Consider the following 20,673-nt stretch of genomic DNA (forward strand, 5'->3'; position numbering starts at 1 on the left):
TCAGCCTAACACGACTGATCTAGGTGCTGGAAGGCACCATCTCATGGTACATTTGGAAAGCATTTCAACCTGCGGGGAAGTTATCTTAAAACTGAGTCCCTGAGACAAGCTGAGGAAAGGTGGGACAGAGAGACGTTCTGATGTTTTCCCAGCATCAGCCACTTTAGTTGGCTGCCAATGTCTTTTCAATTTTTTTCCCCCATGGAAAATAAAACAGATGAGATATTTGGTCCACGTGCTTCGTGTATGTACTTTTAAAATGTCACCTTTGGGTAACTCAACCCACCAATGGATTATTAATAAAATTCGCAACTGTCAAAGCACTTTTCCATGTGGAAGGAGGTTTGGCCGCGACACCTATTAGAAGAGAGAGACAGATGGCCTTACCTCTCAGCTCCCGCGTCCACAGCTGTGAGTGGAGGTAACTGGGAGGAGGGGTTATGGGGGCTCCCCTGTACATTATGTCCCGGAGAAGGGTGACTGACAGGATGTGGGGGTGGCACGGCCCCAGCAGCTGTTCCACTTCGGCTTGAGTGATTGCTGGAGAACATGGAAGCTGAAATCAAGGGAGAACAAGCATCAGACTGCGCCCCAAGTGAAGCCCACATTTTTTAAATACCAAAAGCTGACAGCAAGCATATTTTAGGGGCTTGTTTGTTTTTCTCTTGGCGGTTTTAAGGAAACAGTTCTCCCCTTATTGGATATACACAGCTTTTGTTTTCACGTGCCTTTATGGCTGCTCACATTCTGCTGGTTCCAGGCTGACGTCCGTCGCTTCCCATGAGCACTGCCTTGCCCCACCCACTTCCTGTCTGGACACTGTATAATTAGTCCATCATGTATGTTTGCATCTGGGCAAAGGTCTCTGCATTAGCACTTTTCACTCAGGAGGGATGGGATTCAGGTAACAGAAGAGCTGCTCTGCTGACCTAGAAGGGCATAGCACAGGCCTTCTTCCTCTTCTCATCGCTGCTGCGAGCCGCCGTGGGTCAGGCTGGGGTTTCTCTCTGTCACTAGAATCAATGTAACGAGAATGGAGCTTCCCCTGATCCTAGCACCAACACAGCATCCTACGCTCTTTTAACTTCAGAGTCTAACTGACCCCAGGCATTTCCCTGATGGTGTGGTGGATGGATGTACTTGGTCTTCATCAAGAACGAGTCTTCTCCTACCACCGCAACATATGAAAAGGGGGTCTCAAGTGCACCTCTGGGATATTCTCCCGCTGTTGCCTATTATGACACAGAGAGTGCGTTAAAGCCTCATTCGTAGGGGCAGCCTAGCTTTTGAGAACTGTGTGTGACCTCAAACTTAAATATGTGCCCATTTAGATTGGCTAATTGGTACCATGTCACAGAGGAAACTGGGGCTTGTCACTTTCAGAGTCTATCGCTATCAGAGAGGCCCGCGCAGTATCCGGGACCTATGCAGCAGACATCTCATTAGAGTGCAATCACACCAGCATCATTATGCTGACTCTCTTTAACTTCCTTCTCTATACAGAGCTATGCTGAGCTTTATGCCCATCCCTGCTCTTTCTGAACTTACTCTACTGATATCAAAGAATAAATGGATTTTTTTTAAATAAAAGGAATCAGGCTAAGGATTAAGAAAAAGAAGGAACATAATCAAAGAGATTTGAGGGTTTAAAAGTTCAGGGAGCTGTATTTTTAGACCAGTACCACTTTTCTCCAACCTCTCCTGGATAGAATTAATACCCCAGATGACCCAGCCTCCAAAAGCTTAATCCAATGGAATAAGAGTTCAAGTACTTAAAGGAACAGGTGAAGAGGCAGAATTACCATCTTCCCGCTTAAAAAGCTACTGACAGGGGTGTGATCTGATTTGAAGGGTTTATTTCTGGTAAGTCAGCATAGTGTCAGGTAACTCTTGTCCTCAGAAGCCTGCATCCTCCACATCCCTCCACGTCTTCAAGAGGTGGTGTGACGAGAAAGTGCTTGCCAGCTCAAAACGGCAATGCAAAGTGTCTGTTTTGCGTCAGCCTCCAGAAAAGTCGCACGTTTGCAAACTCGCTAGAGTCACCTTATGAATCACTCCCTCATTTATGCTCAGTTTGCTCAGGCAACCACAATTCTGCTTGTATTCCAAATAATAATTCTACCCAAGAGAGAAGGCTATTTGGGTTCGCTGTGGCAACCGTGTGGGGACTGGTGTTTGTCAGTGTGGAGCTCGGTGTTTTATGTACTATTCCAAAAACTAATGGAATAATAAGAGGTCACAGAGACACGGTGGAAACAGCCAATTTTTTTCCTGCCTTAGTGTAGTAATGTGAGCACTCCTATTTGTTTTGTTGTAGTTGCTGAATGCACCCCTCACTTATTGCCCCCTAGAGGTATTTTTGTATGTAAGTGAGTGTTTATCACAAGGGAAGCACTGCCCCTGCTGTTTATAACCCCATGGGCAGCCGGGAAACTCGGTGTGCACACTTTATGCTCTACTGATGGCTCAACAGAAAATGTGTTGCTTCCCAGAGGTCTACATTAGCTATATTAGCTCCATTTTTGCATTAGCTGCAATGAAATCGGCTGAGAAATTTGGAAATTTTTTTGCAGCTTGCTGTACACTGAAAGCTAGGCCTGGTTAAGGTCTCCTGCTTCATTCCATTTAATAGGCAGGACCAACTGTCCATTATACATCTATCCATTATCCATCTATCCATCACCCATACACCCATCTGTCCAGCCACCAAACATTATTTTTTAACTCAGTATTTATTAAGTGGCACATGCTAGCCACTGTACTATATGTGGGCCCCTCTCCTTGAGGCGGTTGCAGTTTAGTGAGGAAAGGAGACTGCTACACATTAGTTCTACCAAAATACAAGACTTACTAGTGTAGAGTATCAGGCAGTACTCAAAGTGCTTTAATACACTCTCTTATTTGTGGCCCCACAACGTGCCCCCACAACATGCCCCCATGCCCTGGCCAAACCAGACAACTGACCACATCTCAACTATATCATGACAACTTATGCTACTGTGCTTTGTCCTATAATGTCCTCTAACTTTAACTACTTAATTCTATACTCTTGTTCTTTGGGCAGAGTTACTTGCATTCTTTTCATTCCCCTCTCAATAGCCAATGATTCCATAGATATGTATGAAGTACCTACTGTGTGGCAGACACTGAGCTAGGTCCAGGGATAGACTAGGGAACAAGACACCCTCGGTGCCTAGTATCTCCAACAGTATTGTTCGTGTTGGTTTCTTGAGTGAGCAAAAATGACCACAATCCAAGTGTCAGCCAATACAGTCCATCTTGGGGTTCAGTGAGTAGGCCACAGTCAGAAAGGAACAGTTACTCACTGTCCTACTCCCCACTAGTCAAGGGGTGCCCCAGGGTGCACTTCTCTCACACTTTCAAGTAGGCAGATGAGCCAGAATGGCTAAAGACTCTCAGACTTGCCCAGGACCAGGGCATCAGAAAAGTTTGAGGGTAAAAAGCCAGAGATACATGGTACAGTTGAGGAGAGAACCTACCCAGTAATACTGGTACAGATGGTTGCCATAGCAACAGAATAGGTGGAATAGATGGTGGAGAGGATGTAAGGTAGGACATAAGAGGTGTCTGGTACAGGGCCAACGTCTTAGAAACGTGCCCTACAGCTGTGCTGAGGTCAAGTGTTGACTGAGCAACAGTCAAACATGCAACTACAGCTCTTCCATCCATTGCTACTGCAAGAGGAACAGGCAGTGGCCCTTTGAACTGGGGCCCATGAGGATGAGAAAGGGATGACTTTAGGGTACAATTTAAAGTCTGTATTTGGAAAGTATGCTGGGCAGTTTCTTACACAGGGCATAAGAAATTATCCTTCAGCAAAAGGAGGCCCATGACTTGCCTCTGTTTTCTAACAGATGAGATGGGAAGTACAAGACAAACTCTCCTCCAGTGAGATAACTTAGCAGAAGCTTCTAGTTCAGTGTCTACCTTGAGTCGTTTGTGTGCAAAGTCCACAGTAAGTCTGTTCGTTGTGGATGTGGCCTGTGATCAATATAACGACCAGAGATTTAGACGAAGTAACAGGAGACAAAGCATGTCTTTCCAATATATATCCAACCTTCATTTCATATACTTTTCCAATAAAATGGACAGAATTCTGGAGGCAGAGAGCTGTAGCTTCAGTAGGATTGCCCTTGGCCTATACCAAAGATCCACATTTCTCAGAAATTTTCACTATGGCACAGGAAATGTCTCTCCTAATAACACTGACTTCTAGAAATTTCCAATTATATCGCAGGCATACATCCAGGATTCAAACTTAATACAGTCTAAGAATATTATTTCATTCATTCATTCAAACACAATTTTCCAGCCCCTACTCTGTACCAAACAGGTGCTAGTCTCTCAGTGTTTGAAGTCTGAATCCCTGCCGACTTTACATACACATGCCCACCTCAACACATGCTTCCAGACTAATGCTCTGGCTTTGCTAAGTGACATTTTAACCCCAGGAAGAAAATCTCCACATTAGAGTGCAATTCTAAGGTCATTCACAAAAGAAAAATTTTCCTTCCATACACACTCAAAATGATTTTCCAAACTCAACCAATGAGGCATCTGAGGCCTATTGATCAAAGCGCAGGAAAGAAAACTGATTCCTCCAGAATCCAGGGCAATATTAACAAAACTCTTGTGATCAAATCAAGCGGCACACACAGGCTGCCCACAGGGACGGCCTTCATTGTCTGGTGTCACCTCAGGGGTCAGTGCTGCTTTGAAGGCTGGAAGAGGGCTTTGAGGTGAACCTCCAGACGGGGCCGATGACTGGCAGCTGGAACAACTGATTAGGCACGGAAGAGAACATATTGGAAATTCTTATTGCTTTTGTGATTAAGAGATGGTGGACTCCCCAAGGAAATAAAAGCCTGGTCTTGAAATGAATTCCTGAGTCCTGGCTTTAGGAGAGGACCAGGAGCTAGCTCCCCTGCTGCTTTGGGCTTTCTCTCTCTCTAGGGCTTGGCTTACTGCTGTCTCCCACCCCGTCTCCTCTGGCAGTAGGTAGAGGTGACTCAGGGGAGCTTTATAACACCAACAAAGCAGCATCTGCTGACCTATGTGGTACCCAGATGCCATCCCCCTGGTTATGGGACCAGGGTATTCTAGGCTGGCGCCTTTAACTCACTCAGGTTAATCTGAGTTACCATAACAGGCAGCTCACTGACTCCGTCCAAATGAAAACAATTAATCTCTGTTTCTGATGAATATAGACAAGGTGCCCTTGGGGATACTTCAGCTCTCACGTATTCACTGTGTGAATGGACGGAGGAAAGGAGTGTTAGCTGCTTCTCAGAATGAAGCCTACCTCTCTCAGGCCCGTCCCCAGAACCAGGGAAGGCTGCCATAGACATTGCCTGGTAACTATGATTTCATCATTTTAGAGACAGGGAAGATCTGCCCTGCCAGGCTGAGGTATATTAAAAAACAGCCAAGTGGAAGGCATACTGCTATTGAAAACTGTATGGGTTTCTAGAGTCCTGCCAACAAATCGCCAGGGTAAAATACTGATTCTGAATCACTAAGTCTTGGGGACAGGGAGTGCTGAGATTCTGAACTTCTATCAATCTCCCTGAGTTCCTAGCGATGTTGAGGCTGCTGACCCAGAGACTGCACTTGGAACAGTAAGTGCTGGACCACATCTGAGGTGCATTCCACCTTCTTGCTGCCTTATACCTTAGAATCAATAGTTAACATTTATTGAGTATTTTGCAAACCTTTCCCCAGTTTACTGACAAGGAACTTGAGGCCTAATTGGGTTGCTGACTAGGTTACCTAAGTTATGAGGCTTTTGAGTAGTGGGGCTAGAATTCAAACCCAGGAAGCCTGATTTCAGATGACATGACCCTAACGCCACACCATGATGCCTCTCAAATGCAGGCCTAAGAGTGTCGACGTCACGACAGAACACCTCAGCACTCCATCTGCAAAGGCTCTTTGGAGTAACTAGGCACTTTCCCCCCACCAAGCACATGGAGAGCTTTTACCATTGAAATGCTAGTTAGGATGCAAAGAGTATATTCCCACTTCTGTTTCTAACCATCCTAAAAGCACCAAAGTGACCTCAGCATAGATAAGAGAAATTTTCCAGCTCTCAAAATTCATTCAGGCAAGAAATTAATGGAATTATTTGGTTTGGAAGACAAACAGCTGGTAGGAAACATGCTTTTTTCCAAATAAAGACCTCAGATGCTTGTCAGAGGCACATCGATCCACTGGTGGAAAGACGGCAGGCAAAGAGGGGTGATTCATGAGCAGTCGGATACGTGTACTTGTTACCACAAGTGAGCATGTCGTTGGCTGAAAGGCCGCCACCTCTGTCAATAATGCATGAAGAATTTGCTGTGCAGGTCTGCTGCCACTGAGCTGTTACAGTAAATATGCATTTGGAGTCATTTATAATTACTTAAAAGCCATGGTATTGCTCTAATTTTAGGACCTTGAGAAATGACATTTAACACTTGATGGCTGGTACATGGCAAGAGGTATGGGCTAATCCTCCATTTCTTAGGTGGTATTTCCAGGGTCACAGCCCAAAAGAGTAAGCCAATGAATGAAACCAGGCTCAGCTGACTTGCATAGATATATCAAGAAGAATTAGAGGCTCCATGCAAATGGAGAGTTTAGTTTTGTCTCTCTGACTCTTACCCCCATTCTCCCAGGAGAAATTTGAACCTGGGAAGGATTCAGGAAACAGTTCAACTGCAATGAAAACTGTGGCTACTTTGGCCTCACGAGAAATTGGGCACTAGAGAGAGATACTTTGTGTCGGGATGGTGATTCAGAGAATAAAGTGCACCCCCGGCAGTCAAATGGACTTGGGATCGAATCTTAGCTTTTACCAATTACTAGCAATGTGTCTTGGGCAAGTCACTTAAACTAAGCTCAGTTTCTTCATCTTTTAAAAATTTTTATTTATTTATTTTTAAAGAGAGGGGAAGGGAGGGAGAAATAGAGGGAGGGAAATATCAATGTGTGGTCGCCTCTCACACACCCCCCACCCTACTGGGGACCTGGCCCGCAACCCAGGCATGTGCCCTGACTGGGAATCGAAGCAGCGACCCTTTGCTTTGCAGGCTGGTGCTCAATCCACTGAGCCACACCAGCCAGGGCAGTTTCTTCATCTTAAATAAGAATAATACCTCACAGGATGGTGAGGGGGATTATATACTATGAAGAAAACACACATGCCTGGGCATGGCTAAGTGCTCAATAAACCACTGGCTGTTATGTTATTGTAATGATCACTATTATTAAAAGGATAGGAAAGAGAAAGGCATAGTTGTTACAAAATAGTTAATATTCAATAGTGTATGGCAGCAATTTTTAAGAGGTGTGCCACAAGAATTTTTAAAGCATGTAATATATGACTATTTAGTCAGGGGCACTGACCTCTTTTCCCTTAGACTGTCAAATAAAAAAATGACAACAGCCAACACAACAATAGCTGTCTGGTGACAATGCCCTATATCTTGAACCATAAACATAGAGGTCGTATAATAGAGTTGGATCATATCGGTCACGTCACTTAATAAGGTTGCGTCTGATTGGTTAATTCTTGGTAACAGAAATCCTTATATACAAGTATAGGCACCTGATGTTTTAAAAAGTCACTTTGGAGCAAAAAGGGCATGTAATTACTATTATTACTTTTTGTAAATCAATTGAAATTATACCTCTTTTTTTGTCAGACTGGCCAAAAACTTTTTTTTTTTGGTGTGCTGCAGAATTTTAGTAATTAGTTTATGTGTGCCATGAGATGAAAAAGGTTGAAAATCGCTGGCATATGTCCTCTTACCTGGAGATGCATAGAAATATAAACTGTGTACTAGGGTCATTTTAAAATGCAGAAGAGTATACACATCATACTCTCTAATAATAAGCATTTTTTTGTTTAATTTTTCTAATGCAAGTTGCTATAAAGTGTTCAGGGCCTGAGAAAGAATCCTCATGGGGTTAAAATGTTGCACTTTATTTTGCGTGAGTAATACACACCTTGAGTTACAATCCATAATGAGTTTCAGTTTAAAAGATAACAAGTCATTTTCATGCATGACTGCACTTTGTTAAGGAGTGAAAATGGGCTGTTACTAAAATGTCAACACAATTGTCCCTCTTGAAGCTTAGTTTATCTTGAAGTAGTGTTACATTTTCAGCGCTTCTTTTTGTTTGTTCCTCCAAGAGCATAAAGATCCAGCTATGGTTAATGTTCAGAGTTCAAAAAACACTTCTCTTCAGTCATTCTGCAGAAAATGACAAATGTTGGGGGTGACTGGAGTTTTGCTCCCCAAGAGTGAAAATTTAGGCCCCCATACCTTCTGCAGTACTTTGCATTTCACCCTGGAGCAATTTAATTGCACTGCCTTTCAGTGGAAAATGCTCTCACGGCCTAAATTCACAAACTAGGGAGAGTTTTCTAACAAGGAAAAGGCCTCGTCAGAGTCACTTGGAAGGCTGCATTTGATATTGAGGTTAATTGGAGAATGGAGAAATGCCACAGCTAATCCTTGCCTTGTTGCTTATGAGTAAAAGGGGCTAGTTTCCCTCTTTCCTTCCTCCTGAGGTCTGGGCACCATCCCCCTCCTCTCTCTCCATCAGGAAGGGCATCATTCCACATTCCACCGGTGTTAGGAAAAAGTAGCTTCTTAAGGGTTTGCACAGTCATTGCTCTAATCTCTCCCTTCTCCTTGAGGCATGAATAATTTTAATACTGCAGATCCCTAAAAATCTATTCTTTCTGCCTGTCTTCCCCCCCTCCTACTTGGCAGTGTAGAGTATCATTATCCAGCAGCCCTGATAAGAGGATAATGAAACAATCCCTTCTCAACTTGATCGGGTGGCTGTCAGACTAAAATGACACCACCCGTACATCTTTGACATGCTACCCCAAGCTAATTGATGGCAAACAATGGTAACTGTCACCACTGCACTGAGACAAAGAAAACATACTTGTGTCACCTGGTGGGAGAGCTACCTAGCAACTGATAAACAAATGTGTTAGGAAGATGTTCTATTAAGGTAAGAGAGGGTACATCTCTAAAGAACATGCCTATTAACTTTGAGCTTAAGAGCACTGCTGTTCACTGGGGAACAGAAATAAATAAGGTAAAATGAGAATTTATTGATGTCTGCACAGTTACATGAATATTCAGGTTTTCTTACAAATAGATATTCCCACATGAGCTCCAAACTCCTACGTAGGCTGCCCAATTACATTTCCACATCATGCAGCTATATTTATAGCCAGGGAAGAAGTTATTAGTATTTGAAAAGATACATGCTTACATGCTTTTCTGGAACACACAGCGATACAACTAGAAGATAATGGGTGATGATATCCATGTAAATGCCAAAGGTTACCATCAAACATTCTGAAATACCAGATATAATTAACTCCACGTTAGAAAAAGCTCCTGAAGCATCTGCATTTCAGAACAAAGACATTTTGTTACAAGTTGAATGGCATCATCTGGCAGCTCCCTCAACTTCTCTGGGACCAGCATTTCATGCCCTCTTGGGCCTTTTTCCAGACAATGCATGCCAATCTAACCTCAGATCTCACACCTTATCTTTCTTCCCTTTGCCTCCCAACCTACGTACTCACCCACTCACTCACTCACAGAGTTAGTAACACAGAAAGTCAGTAAAACAATTTGGACAGGCAAACAACTCAGACTACCCTGTGAGAAAGTCAGTGTGTGATGCTACCTTCCATTTGGGGCAGAGTGGGAGGACATAAAGAAGGAGGTGGGGCAGGCAGGGCGAACCATTTCTAGAATCTCTTACAGGAGTGATCCTCATCTACTTCTTTAGAAATTAAGTCCAAGTTGGTAACAAACACCAAAGTTTTGGGAAAAAGTACTTGGTTCTCTAATTCCTCATGACTCATTCCTTAACTATCTCCTGCCTGCTCCACGTTAACTGAAGAAGTTTCCTCCCTTTCAGATGCCCACTCCACTACCACATGACTCCTGAAAACACTTCACGGTGAAGGCTCCTTGGAATGAGATGTTTAGCGCAGACAGCCAACCCAATTTTCAGTGCAATATTTGTGCAGCCAACTCCAGGGCTGAAGCACCATCACTGCACTCGGTTCAGGAGACCCCTCCCGCTCCTGGCTCTGTAAAAGGGAGCAGCACCAGCCCTGTTCGGGAACTCTTCTGTAACAGGGACCCAAAGTCTGCAATTACCACGAGCCCTGGGCAAAACTATACATACAGATGATGAAGTTGGTTTTATTTTGACTCCAGAGAACTCCCTTTTCCCTTTTTCACACTTGGTCCACAAAGGATGCTCTTTCCACTTGCCTTTAGGTGCTCAGTGTTACCTCCTAGTTTACTCTCAAGATAAACTCTGAAAAGTTATTCCCAAGTTTATGCCCCTCCATACCCTTTCTCAAGGCATTTTGATCTGAAGACCTATCTCTACCTTGGACTAGAGGGTCCAGTCTTCAGTTATATAAAGTCTACGCTTCCCTGTTGCCGGCAGAAAGTGTATTTTGAGGAAGTAAGCATCTTCTCTGTTGGAATGTGACCAGATGTGTTCCTAAAGTTTGACATTTCAGCTTTTTGCTTTTCTCTTCGGGATTAATTTATATGTCAACAAGAGGCCTACACTTTAGAAAAATATAACCATTGATATTCAAAGGTTTGAGATTCTTCTCTTTTTAGGAAAAATAGACCTGGGTAGAATAAAGCAAGGACTGCTCCCCCTGCTGTGTCCGCCAGCCCTGGGTTCATGCAAACCAGAACCGCATCAGGTCAGTCTTCGGGCAGCTGCCTCCTAAGGGGGAAACGGCATTAGCTGGCTGGGGCTCACACCCTGACCACCGTGGCCAGGCTGTTTCTGCAGACGCCCGCTTGCAGTGGGACAGCCTTTGCCTACCCCACACGATTCCGCTGGACAGCCACTGCATGGGGGTTCCAAAGAAAGCCCCAGGGAGGAGCCGGAGCACTGGGCACCTGGAGTCCAAGTGGTTTGGATCCTGCCAACTTTACCTTTGTAAAATATTGGGCCTTCTTTAAAAATATCTAAAAACCCTATGGGCTAGTAGACTACTAAAGTATTTGCTAAATCTAAAATATTAGGGGGGTAAACAAAAACCTGTTAAGTATTAACAGACTTTTAAAATAAAATTTGATCAAATACATGGAAGCCATAAGCTTCCTTGATTTCAACTCTGTCACTGATGGATGTCCCAGATATAAGTATAAACCAATAGTCAGGAAATCTTTTCTGTACAGGGCCAGATAATAATAATTTAGGCTTTGCAGGCAAGAGGCCATGCCCTCAATTCTTTGACCAACTGTTCTCATCTGAAGGCTAATAGTCATTTTTACATTTTACATTTAAAAATCTTAAAACCACCCTCTGAGGCCATGCAGAAACTGGAGGCAGGCAGGCCAGATTTGGCTTAAGAGGGGTAATAAATGGTCTGTTGTGTATTAACTATATATATTTAGAACCATCATGCAAAGACTAAGGGACTGTATCTAAAATTTGGCAACTAAATTTGAGCTACGCGAATAGTCACGAATAGTTTTCTTATAGGTGATATTACAAGAGGAATCTAACGAACAAAATAAGCCAACAAGCAAAACAGAACTAGAAGCATGGGAACATGGGACAGACTGACAGCGGCCAGAGGAGAGGAGGGGGCATAATGGCGGAAAGAAGGGGAAGGGACTAGTCAAAGAACATGGACGACTGACCCATGGACATGGACAACGGTGTGGGGATGGACTGTGGGGGCTGGGGGTGGGCTGGGCAGAGGAGGGCAAAGGGGGGGAAATTGGGACAAGTATAAGAGAATAACAATAAAAAATTAAAAAGAAAAAGAATAATTTCCTTGACAACTTAGAGTATACTTGAGACGAATGACATGACCTGGAACTATTTAATGGCATCAGGAGGGACACCAAGGCCTCAGCAAGGCCAAGACAAGGATGGCACAACTGTATCGGTCAAGGCCATTGTTCCTATTTCTTCTTTCCTCCAACTACTTCACCCTCAGAGACTCATCACTGTTGATTAAGCTCACTTTTTCAGGCTGGCGCGCTGGTCCTCTGTACGACCAGCCTAAGTTAATGGGGATGAGAGAACTGCCTGACTTACATATCTGAAAATAGGTCTTGAATGTAGGACTTCTGGGTCCTCGTCTTGACTTGAGTTCTTGGAAGGAACACTGTATCTCAGGACAGCTACTTATGAATGCTAAATGCTAGCACCTCGTACTGAAGGGCATGGATAGAAGGGTTCTGGTCCCTGTCACAGGCGTTGACTTGGTTCATGAGTAATGCTCTAAGCTTTTAAGCAGAGAGGAAGGACAAAAGGAAAAGAACATCGAGCATCTCCCAGCTGCAGCAAGTGTATGGAATTCTTATATGTGATGTCACTTAACCCTTACAGCAGTCCTAGGGAATCAATATTCTCACCACCATTTATTTTACAGAAGAGGAAGAGTAACCTCCCCAAACTAAACATCTAGTGAGGGAAGAGCCGGGATTGGAGCTAAGGATCGCATGCTGTCTCTATAAAACAAAACCAAATAAGCCATACAATTTTTAAATATGGAAACTCTAATACCTATCAAATGCTAACATATACTTTGTGATTTGGGAGGCTTTGCCACCCAAGTAATGGTTTTCTTAAATTCCAATTTTTTTTAAAGACCTATAAAAGCCTTCCTTAATTAAAAAAAGATGCTATATGAACTACTGGGTAAATTACTGAAATATGAAATGTGAAGAACTATATTTTAGCTTTATTCACTAAATAATACTAATTAAATTCCCAATTTCTTCACACTTCAATGCCCCTATTTTTTAAAAAAGTAAGGGAGTAGTGGGCATGGTACACTCGCCACCTCCCCTGCTGTCCACAGCAGGCGTGTTCTCCTAGGCCCCCCAGCGGATGCCTGAACCTGTGGAGGGTATCGGACCCTATGTGTACCACACTTTATCCCACGCATGTATACCTATGATACAGTGATTTGTACATTACGTACAGTAAGAGATTAACAATAATAATTAATAATAAAAGAGAAAAACTATAACACTCTACTGTAATAAAAGTTAGATGAATGTGGTCTCTCTCAACTGTCATTTAAAGGAAACACTGTAAGGCTTCTCTTTGGCATATCTGGATTGATAGCATCACGCCCTTGTGCTTTGGGGCCATTGTTGGGTACAATAAGGGTGACTGGAACACAAGCCCTGCGATACTGTGGCAGTAGGTCTAACAACCAAGGTGGCTACTAAGTGACTACGGTTGGGGAGTGCACCCAGTGCGGTGACCCTGGAGAAAGGGACGACTCACGTCCTGGTGGGATGGAGCAAAAACGGTACGAGGTTTCATCACGCTACTCAGAATGGCGTGCAACTTAAAACTTATGAATTATTCCTGAAATGTTTCACTTAATGTTTTCAGACCACCGCTGGCCACAGGTAGCTGAAAGCAGAACTGCAGGTAAGGGGGACTACTGAAATTTGTGGCACCTGGTCCCTATCTGCTTTACAGAGCTATAATACCTACTTTTCCAGTGTTTGGATAAAAGCAACAATAATAATAGCTAATAGACGCTGAGCACTTGCCACGTGCCAAGCACTGTTCTCAGCACTTGGTGTGTTGTTCAATCCAGCAACAGATCTCAGTAAGAGGGAAATAAGTTTGAGTTAAAGGAAGGAGTGACATACCCACTTGTAAATGTTCCATTTGAACACAGGACATCTATGCAGATGGTCAGAGGAACAGCACAAAACATGGCCAATAACGTGACTTAAGAAAAGAGACACTCGATGCTTCCCCATCCTTACTTTTTTACAGAGACCCTTAGTACACTTCCGAGCCGTGGACCCTACACCTATCATTCCTTTACCCATCACAAAATCTTCTGGGGCAGCTGATGCACCGCATTTTTCATGAAGCGCATCCACGTCTCAGAAAACCTGATAAGCTACTATACATCTTCCTACACATGCTGATGAGAATTTATCCCCTTTTCAATAGTGAATAGTTCCCTTTCCGCTGCCTCTCCTCCAGGGTAGAAACAGGACTTTCACGAAATCCCAGGGGAAAAGTTCCAATGAAGTTTACAAACCCCTGACTTCTTAGGGGATGGTTATGTGCCAGCAGACCTCTAGGGTAAGCGTCAGCTCTGAAGTCAGGGCCCGTCAATTGTCAAAGCAAAGCTAGACTGGAGCAGCCACGCTCACTGAGAGAACAGGACTGGAGTCCAGAAGCAAAGCCCGGGCGGCAACTAGAAATGGTGTCATGAAAGTGATGCTAGGACAGCCTTGAAACTTGGGCAGGAAAACTAGGTTAAGACGCCACGGAGGCAGCGGGAACTTCTGATGAATCAATGCCTGCTGTCGACGCAGCGTTAATGGCTCCAGTCACGGCCAGGGCACTGGAAGGGAATGGGGCAGATCATTCTTTGACAATATTGAGGAAGACGCTATAAAAGCCGGTGTTCATAAATAGTGCTATTGGTCTCCTAGAATGAGTCAGCTTCACAATATCCTCTTTATTCAGTGCCGGCAACATGCTCTCTTATTACCGCTAATAGTAAAATGTAACAAGTAATATCCAAGCTAATTCAGTAATGTCCTTCACTTTAGAGTTTACACTATTCTTAACATTTATTTGCAGTGCTCCTTCAAGTATAAAAAATAAACTTTTACTGTGGCTATAAACACCCTGAAAATGCCCACTTTCTTATTTCTTTCTTCTTCAGATGAAAGAGACAGAACTTCAGTACTTACTTCTCTCTTTCCTTTGAAGGGAATTCAGCTGGAGCACCAAGTCAGAACTTTGGGCCCAGAAGTTTGGCTCAAACTTTCTAATCACAAAAGGTTTTAGCTCCTTCTTTGAGAAATTTTTTCCTGAATTCTGTCTTGTCACCCGTGTGTTTCCTAAGACTTGCTTGGGGTACACGTCCAGGTAGATCCCACCTTTCCTTCTCACACCCCATTTTAGTGCCAGAAAAATAACATAAAATGAGAGAAAGGAGCAATACTAGTATAAAGACAATCGTAACTTTCCCCAGTGGAAATACAGCTCCAACGGTCCAGCGTCACCACCTTCCTCTCCTCCTCGGGAATTGTTTTTACTCACCCAAAGAATTTTTTCACAGAAAAAACTTGTACATATTGTAAAACTGAATAATTCAGCTTAATCTTGCATGAAAACTAACATGAACACAAAAGAATATGTGGGTATGGAAAATTGAAGCACCAAATTAAGCAGCTTGCAAACATAAAAAGTCATTAACATTAGCAGCACACATACAAATATGCCCTGTGCTGGCTGGGAATGGGAATTTTAATTTTCTTCCGTTGGGTGGTTATAAGATCTCACTCTTAATCAAAATATGTGCGGTGCCATTGTAACACTGGTGGGAAGAAAAGCTTAGCATCCATCTATAGGTTTTCTGTAGTGGGAAACAGAAATATATACTGTAGGCAAACTCTTTTTTTTCTTCTTCTTCACTATTTGACTTGCTTTTATCATCTTTGTAATTATTTAATTGAGTTCCAGAGATGCATTATTCTATTCATCATGGTAAATATACAGATATCCGCCACATCACTAAATTGTCTTGTGAACAGATTTCCATCACACTGTTTTCAGATAAACATTTCGCTCCAATGTTTAAATTCTTTTTTTAAATTTTACTTTTATTGAAGGATAACAGACATATGAAATTGTAAGATATTGAAAGCATTGTGGTGATTTGGCATACATATCCCTTATGAAAGGATCCTCCCCCCCCCAATCTGGTTAATTAGGGGCAATTCTGACTGCAACTCCCACCAGTCAAAGATCATGTTTTACCAGAAATCACATTCCCACATTTTAGATCCAAAGCAATGGTTTTCAAAGTGTGGTCCCTTGACCAGCAGCACCCAGTGACATCTGAGGACTTGTCCCAAACACCTGGCAGAAGTTCAAATTCTTGGGACTCCCTTAAACAAACTGAATCAGAAATTTCGGGGGTGAGGACGAGCAATTGATGCTTTCACGGGTTCCCGAGGGAGGGAACGCACACTGAAGGGCTGGCTAGGAGGTGGGGAGGGGAGCACTGAATCTACCCTCAGTAAAACCGTCAGTTTCTACAAAAGAGAAAAATGAGGCGCATTCCTACTCTCACTGATTCTGCAATCCAACTCGGCAGACAAACCACAGATGCAAGAGATGTTACCTGAACAATATAGGGCTTTGCCAGCAGGTCAAGGCAACATCAGAAGATGACAGAGATCTCGACAAATGTTTCCCTTCTGTAACTCCACTCTCGGCCTCCTTCTGTCCCCCACCAATTTCAAGTGCTCTGCCCCCTTTTCACCTCTGGCAAATTCCAAGCAAATCACACGTTTTGAAGGCAATGCAACTAGTAACTACTGCAATTTTTATAATGACCTTTCAAGGACATTTTTATAGATTATGTTATTGATCTTCACAATTCTCCCCTGAAGTTTAACCTACTGGGAAATTTGTGTGCCAATTTAGAACATTCTAATAAAGACCCTAAATTAACAACCACTTTTTGAGAGCAGATTATATGAAGCACTTGTATATAAAATTATTTCTAACCCCTACAAGTCTGTAAGTTGTCCCAAGATAGGAAATCAGAATGTAGAAAATGTTTTAAAACATATGCCATAAAATTACAGTAAAATAAAACTATTTCACAAAGTATGCAAAATCCTGTATAAATTTAACACGGTGCTATTTATTACAAAAGTGATGCTATTTAAGAGAAGACCTCATTTCCTAGGAAAGAAAGTGAGGAAAAGGAATGACAATATATGACTTCAAAAATTCCTCCTCTGAAAAAATCTTTATTTTCCTTCTACAATTCCCTATAGTATCTGAATGTAACACTTATTTTTTTTTCCTGAAAGATCTAAGGTTACATTCAAAGTTAGGATAATTTAACAGCTCTAACTCATAATAAGTATTTTATAACCCCATAGAAGTGGTATTGATAAAATCCCCTCATTCTTGCAGATGTCCGCATTCCAGCTGCAGTAGCTCCTCAGCTGATGGGTGGTTTCTGTGAGACACAAACATCTCAACCATGCTGGCCTCTATGACATCCTCATGGCTATGACCATTTCCAAAGGTCGTATTTTAGTGAATGCGTGGTACAGTTTCAATTTAGAGGGAACTATAATTTTTGTGATCACTCCTAGGACAGATCTTCTTCCACAGGACATTCTTTGTTAGTGAGTGGACTCTCTGCCAGGGCCAGGCACCGGTCCAGGCTGCCCCCGATATTGCAGACTCTCTGACTGTAGGCTTACCTGCTTCATTAGTCCACCCAGGCAGCCGATGCGAAGACCTACACAGGCATTAAGCCTTAAAAGGGGCATCACACCTCGATCTACTGGCTATGAAATTCTTCTCCCTCAGATTATCAGATAAATCACCTGAATTTACAGGCTGGCCATGGTAGTATCTATCTCGGGTTCAGAACTTCTTAATAAAAGGGCAGAAAATATAAGTGAGCTATTGTTGAGAACTGCTCATCACTGTCCAACCTTCCTGTAAGATCACAAAATTGCCCTCAGGTTAGCTGAGGAGCAGGCCTGGGGAATCCATGATTTCCAAATTGATCAGGAAACACCTCACTTTTAAAATCATCTTCAGCATGGCCCCAAGTGATACTGGCTGCTTTCACCTGGGGCACTATTTTCTTCCACAGAAATAAAAGTCTGTTCAGGCAATCCTTTCCGATCAAACTGTGTCTTACCAACGGAGAAGTTTGTTTCAATAAGGGAAGCCAACATATTAGGGGACTTGCAAGAGCTGTATGTGCCACAGCTGCCATCTTAATTAATGCTCTGCAAACTGTCCCGCTCTTGGGCCCGTATAAGTCATTATCTACACCCACTGAACATTTGCACTTCAAACCCATGGCTTCTTCAAAACGTGAGTCCTCCATCGTAGCTTCTGAAAAATCACGGTGCTTGTCGCTGAACTACTTCTGATCCTATGCCCATATGTACTGAACAGGTCTCCATCCAAATATTTTTATTATAAATCAATTTATGAGCACTTAAAAGTCGAAGTGCTTGACAATCATTAAACAAATATTTTCTCAATTTTGTATAACAGAATGTAAAGGGAAAGACTCCAAGTACTTTTGCCATTTAGCTAAGTCTTAATCTTTGTCAAATTGCCTTAACACTTCAGATTTTACATTTAACTAATTGATAAACAGTTTCCTTTTCCTTTGGCATTTTTCACTGTTTGGCTTCTTTCCCTAGATCTTTAGCACAGGTTTAAAACTGGTGTGAACACGCGCTCTTGGCAAGTGAATTTTTAGAACTTTAAAGGAAGAAGGAAGGCTTAACATTTTTGTTCAGTTCTTTCTCCTGCCTTGCTCAGTTCTGGGTGTGTTGTCTACTCAGAAAAAAATCAATTTTTTTAAAAAAGGCAAGAACAAAGAAAGTAAAATAGAGCCCGAGGGAAGCAGGAATAAAGCAAGAAGTAGGGAAGATAAACTTTCACAGTTATAAGCTAATTCAAGAAGTAAAATTCTAGGAATAAAGTTAAGGAATATGGCTACCTGCCTGTTTTAAATGTTCCCACAGTTGCAGAAAATTCAAATAAATCTAAAGATGCTCTGTTGACACTGTGGCAACTTAGGCTCCTTGCCCATGATGGCAGCTTGCGGGCATTGGCTGGAGGCTCAAAGCTAAGAGCTCAAAGTCTGTTTGAAGATTCAGTGCAGAAAATGCCGAGCCGACTCACAGACCCAGAGAACGAACTGATGATTGCTGGGGCAGGGAGGGGGGCTCGGAGAAACAGGCGAAGGGGTAAAGAAGTACAAATTGGCAGTTACAAAATAGCCACGTGGATGTAAACAATACTGAGATAACGGTGTGGTGCCAGTCGGGGTACTGGAAATAGCGGGGCAGCCCTTTGTGAAGTACGACTGTCTGACCACTGTGCTACACACCTGAAACTAATACAGAATAGTATCGAACGCAAACTGTAACTGAAAAATAAATCCAAAAAATTTAAAAATGTATCACGATTAAATTATTGGAATGACAAAGCCACTTCAAACTAAACCTCTTAAAAACTTTAAAAACACTACCAGATATAAAAAAACCACACCAAGATAACTGTGACTCCGAAGTTTTGAAAATGAGACAGACAGATGTATACCACACACAGCAAAGGTCCTAATGTTTTGACAGAGATATCACGGCTTCCCAAACCCACTTCCGAGAGATTGGAATGAACAGTCCCAGCCCATCACCAGAAAATATATTAGAGGTTGTGCTGTTTTGCAATTGATTCTGGTTAGCTTTGACTTTTTAACCATTGTGTTCCAGGTCTTTAGTAAAATCAAGGATTTATGGCCTGAAGAAGTAGAGAGTGCTATATTGGCTGTTAAAACTGGTTGTTAACTTAATGCCCTAAAATAAATGTTCATATGTCAAATATTTGGCAAATCAAACAGACATATGCAGAAACGAAAGCTAACCATGCTTTTTCATGTATATGTCTAATACAAAAAATTTATGTGTGCTGAAAACATTGTACATTGGCATATTTCATGTGTATATATGTACCTGTACCCAAACCTCTGTAAGTTTTGGTCAGCCCTTCAAATGAGTTTTAATCTCATGTCCTAGTGTCTCAAAAAGCAGAGGCTGTGTTGTGTCCAAGAGTAATTAGCCAAAGCAGCTATTAAAAGGCCACCAACACTGGGACAACATGAAGTACATCTTGACGAGTGACCTTGAAATATTTCTTTGCTTAGTGCCCCTTTCCCAGCATTTGAATCAACTGGGAACTGTCGAGTTTAGAAAGTTATGCAAGCATGTCTGTCTCCTATTCCACTGTTATGCATCAGTAAATTCTTAATTCTTTATGGCTTATGAGTATGTTTAAAAAGGAGGGGGGGACCACTCTGCTGCCAAAACCTGGTTCTGGAATCAGATGCGGGTGGGAGTGGAATTCGCAATTCACAGAAAATAGAAAACTCCCATTGTGTGAAAGGTGGAGCTGGTGGGACTTCTGCTTTCATATTCATAGCATGACAGCAAGAGCCCTCCATGTGTGAGGGTGCTCACCAGTTCCGTCTGCAGAAGTACAACGCCATTATGAGTGGAAAGTGCTCAGAAATCCAGGCTAAGAAAGCAAATGAAAAAAATAACTTCCTTATTACACATTAATCCTTTCTCATTTTTCAGTACACACATGACATTTTCCAAATACGGAATTATCTATTATCCAAACCCAGGCAGAAGGAAGCTGGTCTGGCAGTGCCATTCCACCCCCGCTGTTGGTTGACAGACAATGTTGGACATCCCTCCAAATTGGTTTACTGGTGTGATCTTTTTCTTAGAAACCTGGGGCTTCATTTTAAAATGCAAAGAAGACAATGACTGTTCCATTAAGAAATCCACGTGGAGCCTGTTACCTGCTTAAGGGGGAAGCATTTCCTTTGAGTCTGTATCAGTTAATAAGTTTAAGATACTTGGGGAGGTTGGGTGCACTGAACTTTTGGCAGAAGTCCAGAACTAAAAGAGCTAATGTGTTATTTTACTTTGTTTCTTAATGAGAGAAAAAAACAAAAAAAACCCCAGTCTGCTGCCAAAGCCAGCTCAGAATTCAGATGGGAAGGTGGGGACGGGCACA

General features: G+C 42.6%; 1 protein-coding gene across 9 annotated transcripts in view; it reads right to left on the minus strand.

Moving 5' to 3' along the window:
* GLIS3 (GLIS family zinc finger 3) overlaps window positions 1-20,673 on the minus strand; it is a 454,579-nt gene that overhangs the window by 42,729 nt on the left and 391,177 nt on the right. For all 9 annotated transcript variants that reach the window (XM_024555041.4, XM_045191019.2, XM_045191043.2 and 6 more), the window contains one exon: window positions 388-556. In XM_024555041.4, the coding sequence (XP_024410809.2) occupies window positions 388-556 (169 nt within the window). The remainder of the gene's footprint in view (window positions 1-387; window positions 557-20,673) is intronic.

Source organism: Desmodus rotundus, chromosome 1 (genome assembly GCF_022682495.2).
Source record: "Desmodus rotundus isolate HL8 chromosome 1, HLdesRot8A.1, whole genome shotgun sequence".
Taxonomy (NCBI): Eukaryota; Metazoa; Chordata; class Mammalia; order Chiroptera; family Phyllostomidae; genus Desmodus; species Desmodus rotundus.